The sequence below is a fragment of the Beta vulgaris genome, chromosome 6 (genome assembly GCF_026745355.1).
Source record: "Beta vulgaris subsp. vulgaris cultivar EL10 chromosome 6, EL10.2, whole genome shotgun sequence".
Lineage (NCBI taxonomy): Eukaryota > Viridiplantae > Streptophyta > Magnoliopsida > Caryophyllales > Amaranthaceae > Beta > Beta vulgaris.
In genome coordinates, this window is record NC_079207.1 from 66,040,975 (window position 1) to 66,068,661 (window position 27,687).

Consider the following 27,687-nt stretch of genomic DNA (forward strand, 5'->3'; position numbering starts at 1 on the left):
TGATCCAAATGGGACGTAATTTGGATGCATTTATTTGTTCATGAACAAAACATGCTTCCGTTGACCATGTTTTAGTTTTTAGTTTTACTTTACCTGAATACAACTACGATGTTCACTGTTTTTACAGGAGAAGCTGTTGAAACAAGAGAATGAACAGTTGAAGGATGAGGTAGATATCAGTCAAAAGGACCTGGCCTAAGAGTGGGGGTAAATGTTTATTTATGTCAATTGTGTGTGTTTCAGGTAGCAAATCTGATAGGCATTCCCAAGAGCCGAAACCATAAGGATTTAGGGGTTAACAACTTGATGGAGGTGGATGCTGATAGACAATACTCTCAGCCACTCAGAACACTTCCACTGCTGAGGTAACTGCTGTAAGAGTCGGCATTGAGCAGCATTTTGCACTTATCATGCTAATTTGGCCATCTATGCATGATGAAAGCTCCTTGTTTATCTGATGAGGTCTCCTACATCTATCTATTTGACAACTATATTTACAAATATATTAGTCCTCTATGTACCTACTTTTTATGTGCTCCCAGATGAACAATTATTATACTACAGTAATAAGCTAGATTCAGAGTAATAAAGCAGACAAGTGAAGTACTCGGAGAAGGTTATTGTAAAGTATGTCTAGTTGGTCAAGTGGTTCTTGTGAATAATCTCTTGTTGTAAGAGTGGTTCAGTCTTCAGTTATCTTGGGATTATTGCTAATGGTATCCTTCCTGTCTGGGAAAGTGAGCATTATATTGAACTGAGAATACTACCAAATAATGGCATATTTGTTCAGCATGCTTCACTGACCTAGTAAGGCTTGAAGGGCTTGGTCATACACTGGCACTTAGGCATAGTATCTTCATCTTGGTCTTCAAGTAATCAAGTTATCTGACATGACATGTTTTTAAGATCAATGTAGGTCCCTTAAAAAGCAAGTGCATTGTTTCACATTGAAGAGGATGAAAGTTACCCACTTTATACAACATAATCTCCTTTGGACATGTAAGGAGTCTTGGATCGGTCTGGACCGGAATTTATATTTTTTAAAAAAAAAATATTTTTTATTTTATTTAAATATATTTATAAATTAGATATATTAAAAATTAATATTTTTAATAACAATAATCCTAAAGGAATAAATAGTAGGTTTTTAAATTTCTAACTTTCTACCTTTTTTAACTTTTTTGTAACATATAAACTTTATTTTACAAAAATAATAGAAATTCCGGTTCAACCGGTCCAGACTGGAATTTTTCGAATTTGGACCGGACCGAACCGGAAACCGGCAATTGGGAATTTTTGTTGACCTCTGGTACGGTACGGTCCCAATTTCGATTCGGACCGGTTTGTGCACACCCCTATTGATAGGTGCAGCTAAAGCTAGCACGGGACTTAACAAAAGAGCTCAAGAAAAATGGTGTCAAAGGCTCGAGCCCATTTTTCACAAGAGACACCTAAAGCACGGCCCAATCCACGTGCTAGCGGGGCCTCTAGGAACTTTACCTTTCTTGGGTTGAAATGAGCAAGTAGGCCCATGGTTCCTGGTGGTAGTGCTGATTTGAAGTTCATACCCACCAATGTACATTATGTATAGGGTGGGCTAGTAGCGGCGCAGCCAGCGCTTATACCAGCCTAGCCCAGACCAGCCCAGCTCATCCCCCAACTCTATATACAATCCAGGCCCATCTAATAGTACCCATAGTTTAACTCTCTACTTTATAGAGTGTGTTTTGACTGGTCTAGGATATTCCCTATTATGCTTGGACCAACACCAGAAAGAAAAAAAAGGAGGAAAAAAGAACTTTGCTTATAAGATACTAGTCTTACATGCACGCAATGCGTGCGATAATGTGTGATAACAAATGAAGTAGAAAATAAAACTAATTGGGTTGAATAATTGTCTTTACATTTTATTTTATCAAAAAACTGATATTTTAAATGTCCTAATTTTCCCCCTTTTTTTTAAAATGAAACAGTTAGTTATCCTCTATTTTTTTTTCTTTTTTTCCTTTTTCTATTTTTTGGTGTCCCCCATGTGTTGCCTTATAGAATAGAGATTTTCAACAATACAAAGGGTTAGTGCCTAGTGTGGGTCCTACAGGCCCCACCTCCAGCCAAATTTTAGTGGGGTCCAGAGAAATATCTCACCTAAAGTCACTCAAAGTATGCAAAGATGGCGAAAGATTCACATGTAATTTCTTTCATAAACTTAACATTCACATCATCACATGTCAATACTCAATAGAATTAACAGTCTTAAGCAATATGACAGTTGATCAATAAATCAAAGAATTACTTACAGTTGCAGAGTTGCTGAAGATCCCAAGTTTTGACTGAAGAAAATGGTTTCTTTAGGTGATATTTGTGCATGCTTATAGTTTGCAACATCTTCATTGTTTGTCGTGTCTTTCCTCATTATATGCATCAAATCAAACAGAACGTATGTATATCTTAGATTACTGAGGTATAAAACAATAGAGAATGCAGTATTATATTCTAGTATAGTAGAACATGAAACCACTTCAAAAACAATCTAAAACAAGAAAAAATCATATAGAATTTGCAAATTTGATATGTTATGCATTCAACCAATGGAATTCATAAATTACACTAGGTTAAAAAGGCAAGTATGAAAACAAAGATTTACAGAAAAATTTACCATACAGCTTAATTACATTGGTTGAACAAACATACTCCAATGAAGACTAAAAGATGTTAGTTTTGGAGCTTTCTTCAAGCATGGGTTTGAGAATTTACTACATTCATTACTTCATACTAGTATACATATAGGGAATATATTGATATAGCAATAGCAGTAAAAATTCGCAGGTTAAACCGACCACTAACAAGTTTCTGTAGGTCCTACATTATGTTATTAGTACATGTTGTGGCAGTGTGGCTCCATATATTTTATGCCAACTTCCAAGTACACAGGTCAACAAGTGTCGTCTTGTTAGTTGTCTAAATGGGAGATGATGAATAAGTTGGTAATCTTACAGTAAATATAGGTGCAAACTGCAAACTACAGAGAATAGATCAAAAAAAGACAAAGGTACCTACTTCCTTCTTAAGTAGTAACTTCAATCACCAATCACTAATCACCATGTCCTTAAAAATAAAAAATTCTTGGAAAGTGATAATATATTACTCTTTTCGTTCCAAAATATAGTTACTATTTCTATTTTGGGTACTTCAAAATGTAGTATTCATTTTCATATTTAGTTCCACATTTTTCCCGTAATTTGTCTAGAAAAATTGTGTCCCATCATTTATTTGCTTATTGAATTTTGTTTTTTCCTTTGTTTATTCAACCAAAATGTTACAATAATTAATGTTCTTTCACCAATTATTCTCTATTTTCTCTCCTAAAATCATCTTTTTCCTTACAATATTTATTTGAATTAACAAAAAATCTTTACTATCTCTCTTAGATTCTACTTGCATAAATTACCGTGAAAAAAGGAAAATGGAAATTATATTTTGAGACGGATGGAGTATAAAATAATGTAAATGAAAAATTTTGGGTGGTCATAGTTAATTATAAGAATAACGTAGTGATTTCTAATGATTTTAGAATTAGAAACATAAGTCGAAATTATGTATTACACGAAAAAAAAAAACCAATATATTTTTATAGTGATATAGTATCGAACGAAAACTATTCCACCTTTATTAAAAGTATTTTTAACCTGATATATTATTATTAAATAACTCTTTATAGTTAGATTAAAAATATTACTTCCTCCATCTTCCAAGTCTTTTCGAAAAATATGGCATATAGTGTTATTAAGTTTTATGATAACTAGAGTATAGATACAACATTTATGCAAGTAATTTTTTAAAGTTAATGTGGAGAGATGAGTCATGAGCAAATGGTTAAGAAAGATGAAGTGCAAAGGAATATTCTTTTCACTTAATGATGTCACTGTATGATGTCAATGAATGATGTCAACAATATAAACGCGGCAAATATGATCTGCTAGATGAGAGATCTTAGGTACCTAAATCTTTTTTGTTTTGGTTGTTTGACATGGTGTACATAAAATTAGAGGTGGGCATGGGCCCGGGCCGGCACGATTTGGGCCCGGGCCGAGCCCGCTCGAGGTCCGGCCCGTTGTCTGCTGCGTGGGCCGCGGGCCTGTCACGGGCCACTAATGGGCCTGGGTCCGTCCCGGTCCGTCATTTACTCAAGCCCGCGGGCCGAGCCCGTGAACAGGCCCGGCCTAGCCCATGCCCACCTCTAGGTGTAGTTACTCAAAATTGCCCCTTTTCACTTTGAATTTACTATTTTACCCTTCTCTTTTACCACCACCTACCCCCTGCCTCCTACCACTACCTACCACCCATCACCACCCATGTCGTAAAAAAATGATTTTAATTGAGATTAAGGGGTGAACGTATGGCCAGGTGGTTTGACCCACGGCCCGAACGTTTTGCATGTACATTCAGACCATGGGTCGAACGTCTGGCCAAAAAGGTCGATCCATGGTCCGAACGTCCAGGCCAGACGTTCGGGCCATGAATCGAATGTTCTAGCCATACATTCGACCCTCAACTAAAAAAACATTGAAATTTTTTTAAGAGGACGAACATCGGGTCAGGACGTTTGGGTCATGGGTCAAACTTCCTGACTAGACGTTCAACCCATGGCTTGAACGTCGAGGCCAGACGTTTGAGCAATGGGTCGAATGTCTTGGCCAGACGTTCACCCCTTAGCCCTAGAAAAAATTCAAAATATGGGTGGTTGACGAGGTGACGATGGGGCTTGAGGTGGCGGTGGGGATGGAGGTGGCAGGAGGTGATGGTTTGGAGAAAGAAAAGAAAAAAAAGAAGGGTAAATTTGGAAATGTTTGGTGAGAACGGGACGATCTTAAGTAATTTTGAGGCGATGTATAGCAGTTTAGCCTTAAATTTAGATGGTACATCTGAAAAATAATTTTTAGATGTCTCTTTTTTCCATGAATGTCTCATTAATTAATTTGTAAGTACCTTGAGGAATAAAAAAATGAGATCTTGTACATGTTTTGTACGTACACGTAGAAGATGATCAATTGTGCAATCTATACAAATATATTAAAAAGCGTACGAAAACAAGAAAATGTGTCACGTGACGCTCTCCCTATGGAGTTTTATTTCATGCTGTAATCCATATACAATAAAAAAAATTAAGAAGGAAAGTGGAGGACCACTACTTATTCTCACATTTACTATATATTTGAACCTATCGTATTTATCATTGTTAACCAAAACTTTGAAAAAAAAAATTTAACTTAGGGCAAACAAATAGAATATTTTCACCGTCGTTAGTCATTAAGAGCATTTGGGTGTATTGTTATGAAATTGAAAGGACCCCGTGTATTTTGAAAAGTGTGAGGATAATTCGTGAATAAATCAAATATTTGGGGATACTTCGTGAAAAAACTGTGTATTCTACCATAAAGTTTTTGCACGAAAAAAAGTTACATTGACATTATTACCTTTATTAACTACCGTGATTTACAAAATAAATCAAGTCAATACGATTATAGAACATAGTTCAAGTGAATTTATTAATTTTTTAATTAATTGGCCATATTAGCTATTGGCATTGTTCACATACTTAATATTGACTTTCTTGCATGCATAAGATAGAAAAAAATTATCATACACCTGAATGTATCGTGATCATAGATTCATGAGATTTTTTTTTTTTTTTGCTCATTGCTCATTGCTCATTATAAACTATTTAAATGAGCAAAATATACTAAAAAGATATATCTCCAGTAAGCAAATGAACAAAATTAGTCATATATGCTGGCATACACCTTAATATTGATAAATGAACTCATAATTAAGAATACTTGATTAATTATAAGATATGTTTTTCTGGTAGATCCTAATATCCTATCCATACTTTTTTTGTCAAACATATAGAAAACGCCAAAATGGACAAAAAATTGACAAAAAGTATGCATAAAAGGATTACTTACAGCGTGCAAGGGACTGAGAATATTAGATGACTCATAATATTGCATGCTACTTTGTTGACATCGCTTGAATTGTAAAATCTTCAAAACATGTACTTCCTCCGTTTCTTTTTACTCGCTACACTTCTCATTTTACGGACTCCTATGTAATTTTTGGAGAAGAGAAAGGTAGAGAGTAAAAAAAAAAGGGACCCATGTGGGAGGAAAGAGATAGAGAGAATTTATTGTCCAAAAAAGAAGTGTAGCAAGTAATGTGAAACTTCCTATAATGGAAAGTGTAGCGAGTAAAAAGAAACGGAGGAAGTACTTGACATTGGATTTACATCCACCTGTATATATTTTTTCCATCAATTTATGTGTATCCTCAAGTACAAAATTAAATGAGTAATATCAAAATTTTCAACAAAAACACAATCTTTATACTATAAATAGCCACGTATGAAGTTGATTTAGACACATATGATACAAAGTCTAGCATGTTAATTACCACCTAAATATTTTTTACCAACTATAATACATTAGCATATAAATTTTGTAAGGAAAGAACATTAGGATACCCTCGACACGAACAAAAAATAGATTAGCATGTACTTCCTCTGTTTCTAAATAAGTGCAACATTTATTGTTTTCACGTTTGCCAATGCATTATTTTAAGGGTTAATTGGCTAGAACAGCACCAACTTTGGACCAAGTGCAAGAAACAGCACAACTTTAAGCGGGTGCAAAGCGTAGCACCAACTTAAAGGTGGGGTGCAGGAAATAGCATAAATGATGCCGGAGAACGGAGATTCCGCCGGAACTAGGGAATCTCTATTATTTTAATGTTTTTGTTAATTCCATCCCCTTTTTTTTTAGTAAGTCACGTGTTCTCTTTGTTTTTCCCTCTTCTTCTTTAACTTCCAACTCCATTTTCAATCCCCTTTTCTCAATTATCAGAAACCCTAAATTCCCAATCTCATTTAACAAAAATCCCCAATTCTCTCTCTTCTCTTCTTCTTTAACTGAGAACCTTCATCATGGTTGAAAGGCATGGGAAAGTTTACTGCCACCATGGCTTGCCAGCCATGACGCAAACTGTAAGCAAGAGAAATGGGAACCATGGCAGACGGTTCCATGGGTGCTCAAAGTGGAAGGTTAGTTTGAATTTTTTTGAAATCAATCCATATTAACCATTTTTATGTAATTTGATTGATTTGAATTTGATTTGTGATAGGATGATGATTGTGAATTCTTTGAGTGGATTGATAAGGAAGCATATGGGCAACGTGCTACTGAGGTTATTCTAGCTCTTATATCCACGAATGATGCACTAGAATCTGAAAGCAATAGATTGAGAAATGGAATTGAAGCAAAAGCGGATGCCGAAAGGAAGATTCAAGGGTTGAAAATGGAGGTCATAGGATTGAAGGCTGAGAACAAATTACTAAAACAACAACAAACCACTTTCATTATTGTACTCTTCATTTCATGGATGTTTGTGTACTTGTGTTTAAGTAGGTAGTTTAGGTATGATACAATATTGCTTTTGACAATATTGAATTTGTATCCTTGACTGGTGGTTATTCAATGCAATATTGCTTTTGAGTATATTGATTGTTTTCACTTGCATTACTATATTAGTCTAAATAGTTATGCACTTGTAATACCAAGAAAATGCTTTGCATTAGATTCCAAAAGCCCTATTGGCAACAATGTACAACATGTGCAAAAAGTGGTCAAGTTTGTCCCACATTTCAATTACAAAAATCTCCCCAGTAAAGTTCAAAAAAACCCATCTACAACCTCCCTTCTTAATCTACTATTTCCTCCACCAAAAAAGAAAGTGAAACCCTAGCTTAGTGGTTGCTCATTGGAGCAGCTGCTGTAGATTGTTGAGTTCCAAAAATGTCACTTGTGGCAGCCTGAAAACAACAGAAATGTAGATGTTAGAAATTTTCAAACCAAGGGATTGAAGAGAAGATAATTGAAGACTGGAATACTTACCCCAGAATCATTGAGGATGGCATTGGTGCCTTTTCTAGGCCTTCCTCTACCTCTCTTTGGTGCACCTGGTTGGGGTGGTACATTTGCTTTGGAAGGGGCTCTTGCCTTTTTAGGCCTCTTGTTGGTGTTGCTGACTTCCCCAGAGGTTGAAGCAGTGGCAGGGCCATTGTTTTTGTGTGTAGGACACCCTCTTTTGTTGTGGTTTTTGCCTTTGCACAAGCTACATGTCATTTGTATTCCATGTTTGCTTAATTTTCCAGCCTTGTCTTCCCTCTCATGTGGGGCTTTCTTCCTCATTTTCCTAGGTCTACCTGCTCCAACCTTGATATTAGGAGGTAGCAGTGGGAATTCAACCATATCCCAATGTCTCTCTCCTCTTATTGGCTTGATTGACCCACTGTAGGCAGCTAAGTATACCCCTTCTTCAGTATGGGATCCACCAACTCTTCACATGGCATTCTAAGCCAATTGCTGCAAGCAATAACATGAGAGCAAGGTATTCCAGTTAAGTCCCATCTCCTGCATGTACAACTCTTGCTTTCTAGATTCACTATTAAAACCTCCATACCACATAGCACTTCAAACTCCATTTTATCAGATGCAAGAACATGACAGGTCTTAGCATATTCCTTGTTTGTTTCAAGCTTTTTTCTTATTCTAGGACAAATATCATCCTTTGCTCTCTCCATCAATGTTCTCTTCAAGAACAATCTCTCCATAACTGCCCTCCTAATATCTTCTAGCATCCCCAAAATTGGCTTTGACCTGGATTCCAGAATCCACCCGTTGAATGTTTCAGCAAGATTGTTCACCACAAGGTTGCACTTAGTGTGAATCCTAAAACCAAACCTACAAAAAGTCTTAGGTTTCAAAGCCTTGAAATCCTCTACAGCTGCTGTGGATAACACATCCATCTCCTGTAGGGCTAAATCAAAATCTGCCATGTTATAGGCATAAACAGCCTGCCAGAATTTCTCTTTCAGACCATCTCCCCTATGCTTTTTGTGCCATGAAGGCCAGATGTGTCTAGCACAGTTCCTATGTTCCACATCAGGGAATATAGTTTTAACACCATGCATTATTGACTGTCAAAAAATAAAAAAAGCAGTGTGAATATACCAATCAAAGCTGTTGAAACTAAAAAAAAATGTGCCATGGAAGATAAAAGTTTCTCACCTTATGTTGATCTGATATGATTGTGCAATCTTCACCCCCAAAACCTGGTAGATCCTTCTTTAAGTTCTCTAAAAACCACTTCCAGGCCTCATTGTTTTCAGCCTCAACAACAGCCCAACAGATGGGGAACATTTGATTGTTCCCATCTCTGCTAATTGCACACAGCAGCTGCCCACCTAAAAAAGTTTTCAGAAAACATCCATCTATGCAAACCACCTTCCTACAACCACTTATGAAACCTGCTCTCAATCCTGGGAAACTAATATACAACCTCTTAAACTGATGTTCAACATGTTCAGCATCATTTTCAAGGGCATCTGTTTGCAATTGAAATCTAAAATCCTCATCTACCCTCTTCAATTCATTCAAGTATGCAGCAATCTTTGAATAATGATCCTTCAAATTTCCATGTAAAAGCCTATGTGCATGCTTTTTAACTCTGTAACAGTTCCACTTGCTAAGCTTTACCCCAAACCTGTTAAGCACTTCTTTCTCTAAAGACTTCCTAGGCCAGTTAGGTTCCTCCCTAAATTTATCTAAAAATTCTCTTGCCAACCATCTTGATTTTGCTTGTAAGTTTTCATAATCAGCCCTATCACAAGTGTGTTGGTCATGAACTGATTTCACCATGAAAGATTTCTTCTGGCCATCCCAGGAAGCATAGACCTTCCACTCACAACCCATCTTGCATTTAGCTTCCATTTTCTTTTTGTTTTCACTTCTAATCCACCTAACACTATACCCAGCATAAACAGCATACTTGTTTACCATCTCCTTGAACATTTCAGGTGATGAAAACTTCATGCCAACCCTCCATATAAACTTCCTATAATAAGAAGCCCCCTCCATTCCACTTAGCAGATCATACTTCTCACCTTCACTATCTGAATTAGGCAATAGATCTTCTTCCTCATACTCACTTTCCCACCCACTACCCAAAGGAATGTTCAAGTCCTGCCACTTTTTAGCAGCCTCTCCTCCATCACCCTTCTTTCTAAGTCTTTTCTTACTTTGTTTTACCTTTCTCCTAGCATCAAGAAGCTCTTCATCACTTGAACTTCTTGTAGGTTCTGATTCTACTCCCCCATAGTCCTCATCTACACTACCATCACTTGAACTACATGACAGGTCAATATCATCCTCTTCTACAATCCAATCACAGCCACCTAAACTATCATCATCAGACAAATCCATTGTGGCATCATAGTCATCATCAACACTATCATCATTCCACCAATTATCCAAGGGCTGTGGTTTTGGGTCTGCTTGGGAAGTGGGATGTGTTACCTGTGGTTTTGGGTCAATTATTTGGGAAGTGGGTTGTGTTACCTGTGGACTTGGGTTTGCTTGGGAAGTAGGTTCAAGAGTGGGTTGTGTTGGGTTATGTTCTAGGTCTGTTATTTGGGAAGTGGGTTGTGCTGGCTGGGGTTCTGAGTCAATTGTTTGAGGACTGGGTTGTGTTGGCTGAGTTTCTTCCTCATTTGTTTGTGGAATGGGTTCTGTGGTTTTGGGCCTTGTCCCCTTCACTTTTTTGGAGGAAGCTACCCTCTTCCTTGCTGACATTTTCTTCCTTGTTGCCTTTGGTGGAATTTTATCAGTTGTGGCTTGTGTAATGGGATGAGCCTCTGTGTAACAGCCGGTAAATAATAAAGGATTATTATATGATTAAGTAACTTAAATTGTGGAATTTTAACGTGATCGTACGTAGGAAATACGTATGATGAGTTGTGTGTAAAATAATGTGTGTTTGTGTGTAATTAGTACTTAGAAGGAATTATATATAAAAATAATAATATTATCTCGTTACATGGGAACATTTAGTATCGATATATTATTTTAATAAGTTAAGTTATGGAAATTGAAAACTAGTGGAAGATAGGAATCATGTTTCAACTATTAGGCAAATTGAGGGTTGTGTTTAAAAGAATGGACTTTGGAGTTCTTTAATATAGATGGGTTGATATAAATTAAGGAGTATATGTTATGGATGTTTTGAGTAAAATAGTCATCTTGGGGAAGGTTAGATCACTAGTAAGCAAATCAATATAAAAAAATTAGGCTTAGGATAGTACAAAAGAAGATCAGAAATTCCTGCAGAAGACCAAGTAGGAACAAAGACCTCATTTGGCTTATTAAAGAAGATATCACGAGATATAAAACACCATACTTGGTTCACATGCATACCAACACCTCATAAAAATTTCAGTACATTACCACAACAAAAGCTTGCTGCCCAGAACACACCATTCTTACCTCTCTCACTCGCCAGCTCCTGCGAGATTGCAGAGCTTGGTTCTTCCTTCGTTTTCTTCAATTTTTCTCTATAAAAACTTGCATGCAAAGCTTGATTCATATTCTAAACACATAGGTGCATACTGGGAAGGTAAAAGTTCGAGCTTTAAGAGTCGGGAAGTTCAAGAAGCAAGGCCATCTTCTTCAATCAAGGAAACAGTAAGTATAGTGAATGTTTAGGTTGAATTAAGGTACTTCCTTGAGGTATTTTCTTATGAAATTTGGTGTGAATGTTCTTTTATGTCTTAGGATCAAAAAGAATCAAGAATCCAGTCTTGAGGAGTAGTAGAAGCCGAGTTACACCATTTACAAGTTAAGGTATGCAGATTCAATGCCTTTTTGGAGATTAAAAATGATGGAAGTTGTTAGATTTGTTTTAGAACGAAATTAAGGCTGAATTTTTGTTTGAATGCTATTGGATTTTATATTTTGATGTTATACAAGTTTAAACCCTTGCATGTTGGTACAACAAATGAAAAAGGACTCCTTTTCTTACCTTAGGAAGAATAGTATGTGGATTTTACTTGTTTTGGTTAAGAATGGCGATTTTTGGTATTATGGATGGATTTTTGGTAAGTAGGCAGTAGGTTGGATGATATTAGGTGATCATATAAGTGTGTGTTAATAGCTAAGAACATCATTTAGGATGAAGGTTAAGTTTTATACTAAAAAGTGTGGTTAAAGGCATGTTTTACTATGTGATTTTTACTTGGAAATGTGATCAATGTTGGAAAAGGATTTCATTGAACTTATTATTAGTTATTCTTGATAAAGAAACATGGAGTTCATGATATACTTGGATAAGAATCTTCTACATCATTTCAGATTCCATTAGAGGTTCCGAAAACTATTTACAAACTACGTTTTAAAAATGAACTATATCGGGTTGCCTATAATCTTTTTAAGGAAAACATTTTCAATGATATATAGATGTATTTACAGTAGCTTAAACATAAATGTTTCACTTATATTACTCAATCAAAATCGATGATCAAATTCTATTCAAAGTATTCTTTGTATGAGGTCCGAAATCACCCTTTTTCGCACATCAAAACCTAGATTATTCTTATGATTAGTTAGATCGATTGTGTGGATTCTTTAAAATATTTTTGGCATTCCTAAAATCATGTAGCTACTGTCCTAAGTCCATTAATCCATCCTTAACCAAACCTTAAATCATTTTTATAAGCTTAACTTTTAGTATAACTTCTTACAAACCGTTTTAGTAAGTGTATTCGTTATTAAAGAATGAGAATTCGTTTTTGCGTAGTGAAGAGGAATGTGTGTATCATGTGAAAGGACATGTCCTATAAAAGCTTGCAAGCGAGAAAATAGTAGGAGTTTAAACTCCGAATTGTGTGGAGGTTGTATTCTAATACACCTCATTGTGATATCTTCTTCCTACGCCCTCAAGCTAAACGTTTTCAAAATTGTGTTGGTATGTGGACGTTTGCTATAAACTTGTGAACATTTCGAATGTGTATTCTTACGAGGAAGGTTTATTCTCTTGACATATTGATTTGTAAATTACCTTGGAGTGTGATCACTCCTTGTTTTCAGCCACCATAAATCTATTTCTGGATTGATTTGCATACCAGTGTAAACTGATTTTTATTTGTTCTATGAACCTGTCCTGGTGGGGGCAGACTCTTGTGCAGGGAAAAGCAAGCTAAGGTAGTCCGAGGGATGAGCTGTAGTGAAGTCATGTCTCAACTGTCATAGTGGATGCAAGCTTGAACATGATCATATTTTGCAACTTACTTCTGCTCATGAACACTGTTTAACTTTATTTATAACTTTCTTTTGGGTCTGTAATAACTAACTTAATTTCATATGTGATGAATGTTTATTTTAAGATTAGCTCGTAGAGTCAATTCAACCATATTAATGGGTTGACTCCAGCAGGTGACAGCCTCCGTAACGTTTGATTATGATTTTGCTTCCGCTATTGCTAGAAGTATAGTTTTTAATTAATATTTAACATAAGCTAGGACGGGGGCTGTTACAAGTGGTATCCGAGCCAAGGTTTTCTTAATTTTAAAGAAAAATGAAAATGTGATTTTGATACTTATCTTCATATAGGTATTCAATTGTTTTAAACATAAATGTTTTAAATGATTGATTGATCATGTTCAAGGAAGCTAAGAAATGCTATGATGGTAAGAGTAACATGCTCAGTAGGGCAAATAATGTGTGTAGATTATGTGTGTGATACTTATGTGTATTATCTAAGTTATGTGTTATGTATGTGCAACTAGATGTCTACAAGTGGAAGTGGTAATGGTAATGGGTCAAGAGTAATATGGAGAAACAACGCATATTGGGTGATTGGTAGTGATGGAAATCGAAGGTACCAGGAGGAACCAGATGTTAAGAGATGAATGAAGGAGGATCCGTTGGTATTTGCTAGAGAAAAACTCAATGTCATAGAAGAGTATAACCAGTTATATGGGAGTGGAAACCATAACCCTTTCACTCGACCTGCTATTCAAGCATACACCCTCATCAAGACCTTACCACATTTTCATCCCTGGGTGTTGTTCCGTTGGACCTACTGGAAATTGCTAGTTTTGTTTATGGCAACACCATCTTTGTTGAATTTGAATGAGAGTGTTATAGATAATATTGATAAGAATTTGATCAGGTGGGAAGGAACACCGGAGGAGGTGTTAGAGGAGATGGAACGGGCTAAGCAGGCAGCGGGTTTGCAAGATATGGGTCGGGATGCTCAGTACTGGATAGATATGTACAACAGAATAGCCACAGTAGAATACCAAAGAAGAAGAGGGGGAAGAGTTCCTACACCCCCTAACTCTGCTGCTAGTATGGTACCACCTCAACCTCAAAGATCTGGAGATTCCGCTACAAGTATGGCTCCTCCCCAGTCACGTAATTCGAGAGGATCAAGTGATGATTCAGGAGGACCCTCGGGAGTGCCAGGAGTAGTATTTCGAGGAAGTAACTCATGGATGAGTGACCCCGACTACATTCCCGAAACCCCATCCTCCAGTAGCGAAGACAGTGGATACGCATATGATCCATATAACATTCTTTAGGAGGAATTAGCATAGTGATGATGTGGAAGGAAGTGGTAGTAGCCTTAGTTTTTATTGTATGTGTAAAAGAATTGTCAGGATGAGATGATCGACTCTGGGCAATGGAACTATTGTATTGTATTGTGAAGTTAAGATGTTCAAGTTATAATATATTTTGAATGATCTGTGATATGAATATATGTGCTTTATACGTGTAAAGTGGGGAAAATTGCAATCCTTTTTGGGAATAAGTGTTTAGTAGCTTATATGTAATAATTTGGAAATTTTGGGGATTCTAAGAATATTCAGTTATCATTTTATAGGTTATGGCACATATCAACGTGACCAATGAGATCCAGCAGAATGTGGAAAACAATGAACCACAGGAACAGCTGGAAAATTCTCAAGCCGAACAGATACGTCAGCTAAGGGAAATGAATACCCGATTGCTGGCAATCCTGGAAAAGCAGGAACAAAATAGGGATAATGAGGAAGGGAAGTTCTATAAGAGGCTTGCTGCTCATAAGCCACGGGGCTATGACGGCGAAGCGGATCCGGTAAAATTTGAAGACTGGATTGCATATATGGAAAAGCTGCTGGATGTGGTAAACTGTCCAGAGAACTTGAGGTAAAGCTGGCATCCTTTTACCTGGAAGGCCCTGCGGATATGTGGTGGGGTACAGTTAAGAAAACCTCCACCCAAGCCATTTACACCTGGGAAATGTTCGTGGAAAAGTTGAGGAATAAGTTCTTTCCTCCAGCACTGAGAAGGAAAAAAGAGAATGAATTCTTGTTTTGAGGCAAGGGCAGATGACGGTAGTAGAATATGCTGCCAAATTTATGGAACTCGCGCGGTTCGCTCCAGACTTTACTAGCAACGAAAGGGTAAAATCCATGCGATTTTTTGAGGGTTAAATTTGAAGTACCAGAAAAGAATAGGGGTCTATAACAGCTTTGAGGATTTGTATGATCGAGCCTTAGAACATGAACGGATTGAGCAAAAGGATGAAAACTCGAAAAGAAAGAAGAAGGGGAACGAAAAATCTGGAGCAGAAAGCAGCAAGAAAATTAAGACGGATCCAGCCGGAACGTCCATGGCCTTAGTCCCTGCTAAAATAGGGGGAGGGGGAAAGAAGGAGTGGAAGTGTCGGCGTTGTGGAAAAGATCACTATGGGAAAAACTGTGAGGGGCAAAGCATTTGTTTCAAATGCATGAAGACGGGGCATAGAATCAAGGAGTGTCCCGTTTTAAATCAATCAGGAAATGCTAAAGGTAATCAGCGACCTGGTGAGGTGTTGCTGCTGAAAGCGGCTGGTGAATCGAGCTCGGGTCGTAACCAAAAGGAGTATCGAAAGCGCCTGGGAGAGCATTTGCCCTTAAGTCTGAGCCATCTGAGGAGCCAGAGATTATAGAGCAGAAAGGTAATGTAATTACCGGGACCTTTGATGTGTGTAATTTACCTGCATTTGTGTTATTTGATTCCGGAGCATCCCACTCTTTTATTTCAAATCTATTTGCATTCCGCATAGAGAAAAAACCCAAAGTGACTTCATGTGATTTGAATGTAACTTTGCCTGATAAAACTACCTTCCGATGTAAGTATATGTGAGAGAATGTGGTATTAGAATTGCGGAGGTGGATTTGAAGGCAGATTTGATAATGTTTGATTTAGGTGTATATGATGTGATTCTGGGTATGGATTGGTTGAGTAAAAATCGAGCTATAATAGAATGTTATACTCGAGTGGTGAAACTTCGACCCTTCTTAGAGCGGACCATTACCATCAGGGCTGGGATGGTGCTATGGAAGCACATATTTGTCAGGTAACGGAACGAGGAGAAACTGAATCAAAATTGATGAATATACCGGTAATTCAAGAATTTCCCGATGTATTTCCGGAGGATTTACCAGGGTTGCCTCCACATCGAGTTGTGGATTTTCATATAGATTTGATTCCGGGAGCTACCCCGATCTCAAGAGCTCCGTATAGGATGGCCCAGCTGAGATGGTAGAATTAAAGAAGCAATTAGATGAGTTGTTGCAGAAGGGATATATCAGACCTAGTGTGTCTCCATGGGGAGCACCAGTGTTGTTCGTCAAGAAAAAGGATGGCTCCATGAGACTATGTATAGATTATCGAGAGATCAATAAGATCACGGTGCGGAATAGGTATCCTTTACCAAGAATTGATGATCTATTTGATCAGCTGAGGGGAGCGAGTGTATTCTCCAAGATTGATTTGAGGTCTGGTTATCACCAGATGAGGATTGTAGAGGAGGATATACCAAAGACAGCTTTCCGCACTCGATACGGGCATTACGAGTTTTTAGTTATGCCATTTGGATTGACTAATGCGCCTGCGGCTTTTATGGATTTAATGCAACGCTATTTTAAGCCGTTCTTGGATCGATTTGTGGTTATCTTTATAGATGATATCTTGATATACTCAAGGAATCGTGAGGAACATGAAGGTCATCTGAGAACTGTCCTGGCTACACTCCAGAAGGAAAAGTTGTATGCCAAGCTTAGTAAATGTGATTTCTGGTTAGAGGAGGTGAAGTTTCTCGGACATGTGGTGTCTAAGGAAGGCATCTCTGTAGATCCGGACAAGATTAAGGCAGTAGAAGAATGGCCAGCACCGAAGAATGTGTCGAAGTTCGGAGTTTTCTGGGTTTAGCAGGTTATTATCGGCGATTTGTGAAGAATTTCTCTAAAATAGCATTACCCATCACAAGTTTAATCAGGAAAAACTCCCGTTTCCAATGGAATGAAAAATGTGAAGCCGCCTTCTTAGAGTTAAAGCGGAGGTTAACCAGTGCTCCTATTCTGACCCTTCCCTCCGGAACTGAGGGGTTTGAAATTTATAGTGATGCTTCTCAGGAAGGTTTGGGATGTGTGTTGATGCAGCATGGAAAATGATAGCCTACGCGTCGCGACAGTTGCGACCTCATGAGAAAAATTATCCAGTGCATGATTTGGAATTAGCTGCAGTTGTCTTTGCTCTGAAGTTATGGCGACATTATTTGTACGGAGTTTCATGTAAGGTGTTCACGGATCATAAAAGTCTGAAGTATATCTTCACTCAAAAAGATATGAACATGAGGCAAAGAAGATGGTTAGAGTTGCTAAAAGATTACGACATCGACATTCAATATCATCCCGGAAAAGCAAAGGTGGCAGATGCACTTAGTAGAAGGCCAAGGAGTGAATTAAGCTTTTTTCAGCATTGCCAGATGAACTGAGTAAAGAGATAGAGTTATTTGAACTCGCTTTAGTACGTTCAGGGGATATTGAAGGAACCATTAATGCTTTAACTGTCCAACCTGACCTATACTCAGAGATTCGGGAAAAGCAAAGCCAAGATGCATTCTTGCAGGGTATCAAAGAAAAGATAAAAATGGCGAAACTCAGGAATTTGCGCAATATGAGGATGGAAGTATTAGAATGAGGGGACGATGGTGTGTTCCCGAGGATCAGGATTTAAGGCAGAGGATTTTGAAGGAAGCTCATAGTAGTCCGTATTCAGTACATCCTGGTAGAGACAAAATGGTGCGAGATCTTAAGAAATACTTCTGGTGGAAAGGCCTCAAGAAGGAGGTAGCGAGATATGTGGCGAGATGTTTAACATGTCAAAAAGTGAAGTTTGAACGCCAGAAGGCACCTGGGTTATTGCAACCATTACCTATTCCAGAGTGGAAATGGGATTCTGTCTCCATGGATTTCGTGTCAGGGTTACCAAGGTCTAAAAAGGAAATGACTCGATATGGGTGATAGTGGATCGTCTCACCAAAACGGCGCGATTTCTTGCAATAAAGGGAACTTGGAATCAGTCGCAGATGGCTGATGCCTACATTCGGAATATTGTTCGTCTTCATGGGGTACCAGTAAGCATCGTTTCGGATAGAGACCCCCGATTTCTGGCTCATTTCTGGGAAAACTTCAGGAAGCTTTCGGAACAACATTGAAATTTAGTACGGCATTTCATCCTGCTACCGATGGTCAAACTGAACGTACAATTCAGGTATTGGAAGATATGTTGCGAGCTTGTATTTTGGAATTCCAAGGGTCTTGGGAAGATTATTTAGCTTTAATAGAATTCTCTTACAACAACAGCATCAAGCCACAATAGGAATGGCTCCATATGAAGCCCTGTATGGTCGAAAGTGCCGAACGCCGATTTGTTGGGAAGATTTGAGGAATAGAGTACCGGTAGGACCAGAATTGGTTCAAGAGACTATGGATCAAATTCGAATAATCCGGGAAAAGATGAAAATCGCTCAGGATCGTCAGAAGAAATATGGCAGACATAAGAAGGAGAACTGGAATTTGAAGTCGGAGATAAAGTTTTCCTTAAAGTTTCCCCTACCAAAGGAGTAAAGAGATTCGGTATTCGAGGCAAACTTAGTCCGAAGTTCATTGGACCTTATGAAATCTTGAAAAGAGTTGGCGAGGTAGCTTAGAAATTGCGTTACCTACTGAACTGTCTCGCATCCATAATGTGTTCCATGTATCACAGCTTCGGAAATATATGCACGATCCTTCCCATGTGTTATCTCATGAACCATTGCAACTTGATGAAACTCTTAGTTATGAAGAAAGACCTATCAGAATATTGGACCGACGCGAAAAGGTTCTACGGAATCAAGTCATACCATTAGTTAAGGTATTGTGGTCCAGTCAAAATTCGGAGGAGGCTACTTGGGAAAAAGAGACTGATATGAAGCACCGCTATCCGCAACTTTTCTAAGGTACGGTTTAAGTTTCGGGACGAAACTTCTTAAGGGGAAACGTGTAACAGCCGGTAAATAATAAAGGATTATTATATGATTAAGTAACTTAAATTGTGGAATTTTAACGTGATCGTACGTAGGAAATACGTATGATGAGTTGTGTGTAAAAATAATGTGTGTTTGTGTGTAATTAGTACTTAGAAGGAATTATATATAAAAAATAATATTATCTCGTTACATGGGAACATTTAGTATCGATATATTATTTTAATAAGTTAAGTTATGGAAATTGAAAACTAGTGGAAGATAGGAATCATGTTTCAACTATTAGGCAAATTGAGGGTTGTGTTTAAAAGAATGGACTTTGGAGTTCTTTAATATAGATGGGTTGATATAAATTAAGGAGTATATGTTATGGATGTTTTGAGTAAAATAGTCATCTTGGGGAAGGTTAGATCACTAGTAAGCAAATCAATATAAAAAAATTAGGCTTAGGATAGTACAAAAGAAGATCAGAAATTCCTGCAGAAGACCAAGTAGGAACAAAGACCTCATTTGGCTTATTAAAGAAGATATCACGAGATATAAAACATACCCATACTTGGTTCACATGCATACCAACACCTCATAAAAATTTCAGTACATTACCACAACAAAAGCTTGCTTGCCAGAACACACCATTCTTACCCTCTCTCACTCGCCAGCTCCTGCGAGATTGCAGAGCTTGGTTCTTCCTTCGTTTTCTTCAATTTTTCTCTATAAAAACTTGCATGCAAAGCTTGATTCATATTCTAAACACATAGGTGCATACTGGGAAGGTAAAAGTTCGAGCTTTAAGAGTCGGGAAGTTCAAGAAGCAAGGCCATCTTCTTCAATCAAGGAAACAGTAAGTATAGTGAATGTTTAGGTTGAATTAAGGTACTTCCTTGAGGTATTTTCTTATGAAATTTGGTGTGAATGTTCTTTTATGTCTTAGGATCAAAAAGAATCAAGAATCCAGTCTTGAGGAGCAGTAGAAGTCGAGTTACACCATTTACAAGTTAAGGTATGCAGATTCAATGCCTTTTTGGAGATTAAAAATGATGGAAGTTGTTAGATTTGTTTTAGAACGAAATTAAGGCTGAATTTTTGTTGTGAATGGCTATTGGATTTTATATTTTGATGTTATACAAGTTTAAACCCTTGCATGTTGGTACAACAAATGAAAAAGGACTCCTTTTCTTACCTTAGGAAGAATAGTATGTGGATTTTACTTGTTTTGGTTAAGAATGGCGATTTTTGGTATTATGGATGGATTTTTGGTAAGTAGGCAGTAGGTTGGATGATATTAGGTGATCATATAAGTGTGTGTTAATAGCTAAGAACATCATTTAGGATGAAGGTTAAGTTTTATACTAAAAAGTGTGGTTAAAGGCATGTTTTACTATGTGATTTTTACTTGGAAATGTGATCAATGTTGGAAAAGGATTTCATTGAACTTATTATTAGTTATTCTTGATAAAGAAACATGGAGTTCATGATATACTTGGATAAGAATCTTCTACATCATTTCAGATTCATTAGAGGTTCCGAAAACTATTTACAAACTACGTTTTAAAAATGAACTATATCGGGTTGCCTATAATCTTTTTAAGGAAAACATTTTCAATGATATATAGATGTATTTACAGTAGCTTAAACATAAATGTTTCACTTATATTACTCAATCAAAATCGATGATCAAATTCTATTCAAAGTATTCTTTGTATGAGGTCCGAAATCACCCTTTTTCGCACATCAAAACCTAGATTATTCTTATGATTAGTTAGATCGATTGTGTGGATTCTTTAAAACTATTTTTGGCATTCCTAAAATCATGTAGCTACTGTCCTAAGTCCATTAATCCATCCTTAACCAAACCTTAAACATTTTTATAAGCTTAACTTTTAGTATACTTCTTACAAACCGTTTTAGTAAGTGTATTCGTTATTAAAGAATGAGAATTCGTTTTTGCGTAGTGAAGAGGAATGTGTGTATCATGTGAAAGGACATGTCCTATAAAAGCTTGCAAGCGAGAAAATAGTAGGAGTTTAAACTCCGAATTGTGTGGAGGTTGTATTCTAATACACCTCATTGTGATATCTTCTTCCTACACCCTCAAGCTAAACGTTTTCAAAATTGTGTTGGTATGTGGACTTTTGCTATAAACTTGTGGACATTTCGAATGTGTATTCTTACGAGGAAGGTTTATTCTCTTGACATATTGATTTGTAAATTACCTTGGAGTGTGATCACTCCTTGTTTTCAGCCACCATAAATCTATTTCTGGATTGATTTGCATACCAGTGTAAACTGATTTTTATTTGTTCTATGAACCTGTCCTGGTGGGGGCAGACTCTCGTGCAGGGAAAAGCGAGCTAAGGTAGTCCGAGGGATGAGCTGTAGTGAAGTCATGTCTCAACTGTCATAGTGGATGCAAGCTTGAACATGATCATATTTTGCAACTTACTTCTGCTCATGAACACTGTTTAACTTTATTTTATAACTTTCTTTTGGGTCTGTAATAACTAACTTAATTTCATATGTGATGTATGTTTATTTTAAGATTAGCTCGTAGAGTCAATTCAACCATATTAATGGGTTGACTCCAGCAGGTGACAGCCTCCGTAACGTTTGATTATGATTTTGCTTCCGCTATTGCTAGAAGTATAGTTTTTAATTAATATTTAACATAAGCTAGGACGGGGGCTGTTACACTCTGTATGAGTATTGGGCTGGGGTTCCTCTATATTGGGTTGGGCCTCATCTACTTGGTCATTTGTGGGGTTGGGACCAGTACTTCCACATTCAATTAGGGGAATTACTTCAGGCACATCAACATCATGGACCACAAAGACTTCAACCATCCCATTTTTCATCCCAATTTCACACATATCCAATACCTCAACATCCTTATATACCTTAACCAAACCAGTTTTCAAATTTAGCCCAGGCAAACTGTAATAAAATGTTGATTGTGAGTTGTATTCAACCCCTTCTTCCTTCAACATATCAATAAACTCAAAGAAACTCAGGTAATCTGGATCAACATTATCCCAATAATGTACCTCCCCTCCTACATATTCCCATTTATCAGTCAATACCCCTCCATGATTTAATTTGATAGTGAACAGGGATGCCATTACCTATTTTTGCAAAAAACACAAAAGCACAGGAAAAAAAAACGATTGAGCAAAATCAAACACAACCATCACATACATTCACTTCAAGCACAAACATTTTATCAAGCAATTAACCCTTAATCTAACTTCAAGCACAAATATTTTTTCAAGCAATTAACCCTTAATCTAACTTAACCCTAATTATCGCACATTAGAGAATTACCCAAATTAAAAAAAAACAATGTAAGCAAACTCACCAACTTGAAGTTCAGATTTTGCTTCGCGCGTTGATGTTCAATTGATCTTCGTCTTCCTTGTCTGAAATTGCGATCTCCAGAAGTGTCATCTACAACAGAAATTAGCTTGGAGAAGAAGAAGAGAAGAGAGAGAAACAGAAAAGAAATGGAAAGGAGGGAAAAACAAGGGGTCACGTGACTTACTAAAAAAAAGGGGAGGGAATTAACAAAAACATTAAAATAATAGAGATTCCCTAATTCCGGCGGAATCTCCGTTCTCCGGCATCATTTATGCTACTTCCTGCACCCCACCTTTAAGTTGGTGCTACGCTTTGCACCCGCTTAAAGTTGTGCTGTTTCTTGCACTTGGTCCAAAGTTGGTGCTGTTCTAGCCAATTAACCCTTATTTTAACCATTAATATCTTCAATTATCAATAAGTTTAAATTATAAAAAGTTGATATCAAAAAAATTCACATTCAGACGAATCTAGCAAGATCCCACATGACTATGCTTTTCCTAAAATGTAAATCACCAAAGCTAATTAAAGTTCAAACTGTGAATAGTAAACACTATGCAAATGTTGCACTTATTTAGAAACGGAGGAAGTATAACATAGGACACCTCGACACGAAAGGAAAATAGATTAGAATATATACCAAAATTTAAGTTTTCAATAAAATTGATTAGATAAAATAGAAAAAGAATGAAAAGAAAACAAATCTTGACATAATATATTTGCATTCAAGAACTACAATAATAATATTGATCACCTCATTGTATTAATTGATCACAAGAAATAATTAGAGAAAGAAAGAATAGTAAAATGAAGATCAACTAATTAAAAGATTCAACAATTACCGTAATTCTTGAACATTGTCTGCAGATATATAGCTAGTTATATTAGTTCAATGAGAGTAGGAAAATGAGAACTAAAATGAGTGATACATGAGGGTTGTCATCTTCAGTTTGGATATATATAAGCTTTTTTCAAGACATTATGCATTTTTTCTCATGAGCTTGCTTCAAGCATGGGTTTTCTGTAGTTTTTACAGTTTTACCTCACTACACAGTTCTACTTGTGAGTGATGTACTCCTTTTCTAAGGTGTTTGACTTTTCTTGATAAATTACATTAACGCTCTCTAATACGGTATCTAAGTTCGGACAAAAAGACCCCTCAATTCCTTGGTAAAAATGGAATCTACAATTTGGAATATAGAAACTAAAGGTAAAAATGTCTTCAACACCACAATATATAGCGTTGATGGACTCAATACCGCCAACTTTAATTCGTAGTTAGGAAGGACATAGATTTTTAAAATATTAATTTTTATGATTTTTTTAATTATAGATAAATAGAGATATTAATAGGCAAAGTGTGAAATTTACAACCGTACAACTCAAAATGAAGCATCTATTTAAAAATTAAAAATAAAGAAGCTACATGATTAAAGATAGTATATTTAAATGGGAGCTCATTGATTAAGTTTCCACTAATATTATAGTTGTAGACAGTGTAGGATATTTTTGTTGCAAATTGTAATAGGACTCCCTTCATTCTAAAATATAGCTTATGTTTTTATTTTAAGAGTCAAATTTTATAATCTTTAACCAAATATTCTCTTTAATGTACGCCGAAAAACATATTCATATGGAGTCTTGTTAAATTCGCGTCGTCTTGACATTTACATTCATAATATCAACTTTTTATTAATACAAAATAAAAGATATAATAAGTCAAAAATACATTTTGAAAACTGTGCAAAAATAAATCGGAACAATATTTTAAGACGAAGAGAGTATTTGCACTTTCATGGGGAGTATTTTTTTGCAATATACGTGTTTCTTATATACGTTACACTTGTTCAGTTGTTCTGCAAGTAAAAAGAAAGTTGGGGGGAATTGGACCGCCATAAAATCGATAGTCTCCAACTCCAAGGTTTGATCGCACTTTATTTTGGCTAATAATACCTAATATATTGGCTGCCCAAGTTTGAAGAGTCATATTTAAGTATTTAGTGCCAAATTTGCAGGGCAACAAAAATTGTCAGCTACTTTTGAGTTTTGATAGTTGGCTACTTGGGTTATTTGAGAAAGATAATGGGCTAATGGTGATCACGTGGGAAAGCAGAAGGTGTTCATATGTCAACTAGTTCAATTTGCCAAGTGTATGCTAGGCTGGATAAAGTTCCATAAACTTGGTCCAAATCTAATCCCAAAATAGTGGATCAGTCAACTGGATTGAATTAGATTTTAAGGTTTGCAGATTGATATTTATAAAAATTTACCCCCTCTATTTCATAATACAACTAATTATTAGGCCTGGACTACACCCCCAGATTAGGAAAATTTTTATTTATTGATCTCTATTACATAAGGGAAGGGGGGACCTATGGTGTCCTCTTTTGAACTGACTAAAATACCCTTAATGATCTAATTAATGGAATGAAAAAAATTACAAAAGCAAATCATTTAAAAATTCTCATTCCAACTTGCCATTTAAAACAAGTTTAAAAGGTATATGCATCATATACTTCAATCAAAAATTAAATGGACAAAATTTTATACCTTATAAAAAAAGATGGCATACATAACGTGCACATGAAAAGTCTGAACATTCACTACCTTTGATACTCTTTAATTCAGTTAAATCAACTCATTATTTTTGTTCTTTCTGTTCAATATTCATTCACAAAAAATTAATGTTAACAATCACTCACAACCTTTTTATTTTTTTACATTAGCGAATTAATCTCTATTATATAAGGGAAGGGGGGAGCTATGGCGTCCTCTTTTGAACTGACTATTTTGCCCCCTTCCCTTTCTAAATTACAAAATGAATCTCAAAATTAAAATCGGACTCAAAAAAACTACCGAAAATTAATTTAACACTCACTACAAATCACTTAAAAGAAGAACTTTACAAATCACTCATAATTAAGAAAATCATGTTATAAAAACACGCAAATCACTCAAATAATCAGGAAACTTTATTAAAACTTAAAATTAACATACAAAGTAAAACTAATACCTAGAATGTCAATACATACAAAACATTTACTACAAAAATTTACTTACAAATCACTGTTCTCAAGAACCATTCACAATTACATACTCACAAATTACCTATAAACACAAATTTGAGAAAAGCATAAGATTTTGACGGCGATATCACAATTCATCCATCGGCAATTTGCGAACTTGAAAAAGGTACATAATTCTTTTAACCTTCAAAATTATTTCACATAAGTTGAAATAAACAATAGAAATTAGTTGACTGTTATGTAGTTAAAAAAATGGAGATGACAACAATGAGTTCAAAAGGGCTTTTATAATCAGATTAAATTTAATTCATTTTCATATAAACAAATTTAGTTTTTTCTAAAAAAATGCCAATATTAAAATTTTGCCCATAACTTTTGCAAAAAGTCCATGTTCAGAAATAAATTTTGAAAACAAAACAAATCAAGTCCAGTTCAGAAATAAATTTTGAAATAAAACAATATCAAACTTTTTGTGAACATTTTTTTGCAAAAATCCATTTTCAGAAAAAAAAAACTAAATTAATTTGCGAAAAGTAACGATTTTTTTTTTCTACAAAAAAAAAATCCAATATCAAATTGTGTATGAAAAAAATCAAAATTTCATTTCAAATATAATTGAAGCTCAAAGTGTTAAAATTTAGAAAAGGACAAAAATTGAAACGATGGAAAATTTTTAAATATCAATGTGTGCAAACATAATTTAGAAGTTAGACAAGGAAAAAAACCTGAGGTGTATTTGTAGTGAAATCATAATTTAGAAGTTAGACAAGGAAAAAAAATTATTTACTTTTTCATAGTGTTTCCTATATATAATGAAACTTTTACATATATTTGGACCTATCTCTTTCTATTATATAATAGCGATTAATTATCAAGGTAAAAAGGTTTATGTAAAATATCATTCAAGAATTAAAGTACAACATATCTCTATTATATAAGGGAAGGGGGGCTATGGTGTCCCCGAATGAAGAGACTATTTTACCCCTTTTCCTTTGTAAATTACAAATCCACTTACAAACCAAAGGGAGATTCAAATAAAAAATGGAAATAAAATTATAACAATCACTCACAAGTCAACTTAAATCATAGAATTGCATAATTTACATTATACAAATCACTCAAATGATGAAACTTTACAAAAACCAAAAAATTAACTTACAAACTACAACCAATACACTACCACGTCAATACATACATACTCACAAAAATTTGACTTGAAATCCAAGTGTCACTTTCTTCACAATATATGAAGTAGTGTACTTAATTTAAAAATCAAAAACTAAATTATAATATTAGAAATCATAGATAAATTCAATAAAATTTCTATTTTGTTCATAGAATTTTGACCTTGAAAAGTAAAAAAAAAAGAAAAGAGATTGGTGAGAGACTTAAGTGACAGAGACTAAACCAATTAAATTTTGTAACAAAAATAATTATACTTTGTATGTCTAATGTTCAAATTTTGACTTTTACATAAGTCGAAAAAAATCGAGTTTCTATCTTGAAAAGAATTCAAGCACGCATCGCGTGCAAAAAATGCTAGTATTATATAAGCCAAGGGAGGAGGTGTGGTATCCTCTTTTGAAATGACTAAAATACCCTTAATGATCTAATTAATGGAATGAAAAATATTACAAAAGCAAATCATTTAAAAATCTCATTCCAACTTGCCATTTAAAACAAGTTTAAATTGGTATATGCATCAAATACTTCAATCAGAAATTAAATGGACAAAATATTTATACCTTATAAAAAAATATGGCATACATAACGTGCACATGAAAAATCTGAACATTCACTACCTTTGATACTCTTTAATCCAGTTAAACCAACTCATTATTTTTGTTCTTTCTGTTCAATATTCATTCACAAAATATTAATGTTAACAATCACTCACAACCTTTTTATTTTTTTACATTAGCAAATTAATATATCTAAATTTATCTAACTGTTGAATTTTTCACATTTAAGTTTAATCATAAATAAAGTACGAATGGAGTATCTAATAAAATGACAAATTTTAAAATTAACGCACGCATCGCGTGCATATGAAGGCTAGTTTTCAAAATATCCTTTATTTTTACATAAA

The 27,687-nt window shown here is 35.6% G+C and overlaps 3 protein-coding genes and 3 long non-coding RNA genes across 9 annotated transcripts in view; 5 read left to right on the top strand and 1 right to left on the bottom strand.

Annotated features, from left to right (window-relative positions):
• LOC104897539 (truncated transcription factor CAULIFLOWER A) overlaps positions 1 to 754 on the top strand; it is a 34,218-nt gene extending 33,464 nt beyond the window's left edge. For all 4 annotated transcript variants that reach the window (XM_010684431.4, XM_010684429.4, XM_010684432.4 and 1 more), the window contains 2 exons: positions 128 to 169; positions 244 to 754. In XM_010684431.4, coding sequence (XP_010682733.1) covers positions 128 to 169; positions 244 to 369 — 168 coding nt within the window. In that variant the 3' untranslated portion in view covers positions 370 to 754. The remainder of the gene's footprint in view (positions 1 to 127; positions 170 to 243) is intronic.
• Positions 755 to 3,057: 2,303 nt separating this feature from the next.
• On the top strand, positions 3,058 to 7,550 carry LOC104897540 (uncharacterized). Its single transcript, XR_007274973.2, has 2 exons — positions 3,058 to 7,096; positions 7,177 to 7,550. It is a non-coding gene; the product is annotated as an uncharacterized LOC104897540 (long non-coding RNA).
• Positions 7,551 to 7,606: 56 nt separating this feature from the next.
• On the bottom strand, positions 7,607 to 10,759 carry LOC104897696 (uncharacterized). The gene is made up of 3 exons (XM_010684632.4): positions 9,123 to 10,759; positions 7,947 to 9,031; positions 7,607 to 7,864 (listed from the first exon to the last, which is right to left on the bottom strand). The coding sequence occupies exons 1-2, from the start codon at positions 10,683 to 10,685 to the stop codon at positions 8,354 to 8,356; spliced, it is 2,241 nt and encodes a 746-aa protein (XP_010682934.3). The 5' UTR covers positions 10,686 to 10,759; the 3' UTR covers positions 7,607 to 7,864; positions 7,947 to 8,353.
• Positions 10,760 to 11,303: 544 nt separating this feature from the next.
• Positions 11,304 to 13,194, top strand: LOC125498192 (uncharacterized). The gene is made up of 3 exons (XR_007274972.2): positions 11,304 to 11,573; positions 11,664 to 11,732; positions 13,061 to 13,194. It is a non-coding gene; the product is annotated as an uncharacterized LOC125498192 (long non-coding RNA).
• A 1,581-nt stretch (positions 13,195 to 14,775) lies between these two features.
• LOC130591895 (uncharacterized) lies at positions 14,776 to 15,861 on the top strand. The gene is made up of 2 exons (XM_057395855.1): positions 14,776 to 15,054; positions 15,373 to 15,861. The coding sequence occupies exons 1-2, from the start codon at positions 14,776 to 14,778 to the stop codon at positions 15,859 to 15,861; spliced, it is 768 nt and encodes a 255-aa protein (XP_057251838.1).
• Positions 15,862 to 19,853: 3,992 nt separating this feature from the next.
• LOC125498191 (uncharacterized) lies at positions 19,854 to 21,762 on the top strand. The gene is made up of 3 exons (XR_007274971.2): positions 19,854 to 20,065; positions 20,156 to 20,224; positions 21,553 to 21,762. It is a non-coding gene; the product is annotated as an uncharacterized LOC125498191 (long non-coding RNA).
• The last annotated feature ends 5,925 nt before the right edge of the window (positions 21,763 to 27,687 follow it).

Excerpts from the sequence above, each read along its gene's own strand:
- LOC104897696 (XM_010684632.4), bottom strand. The coding sequence starts at position 10,685 with ATGTCAGCAAGGAAGAGGGTAGCTTCCTCCAAAAAAGTGAAGGGGACA. Across the intron at positions 9,032-9,122 it reads TCATATCAGATCAACATAAG|TCAATAATGCATGGTGTTAA; the intron begins GTGAGAAACTTT and ends ATTTTTTGACAG.
- LOC130591895 (XM_057395855.1), top strand. The coding sequence starts at position 14,776 with ATGGCACATATCAACGTGACCAATGAGATCCAGCAGAATGTGGAAAAC. Across the intron at positions 15,055-15,372 it reads TGGAAAAGCTGCTGGATGTG|TACCAGAAAAGAATAGGGGT; the intron begins GTAAACTGTCCA and ends TTAAATTTGAAG.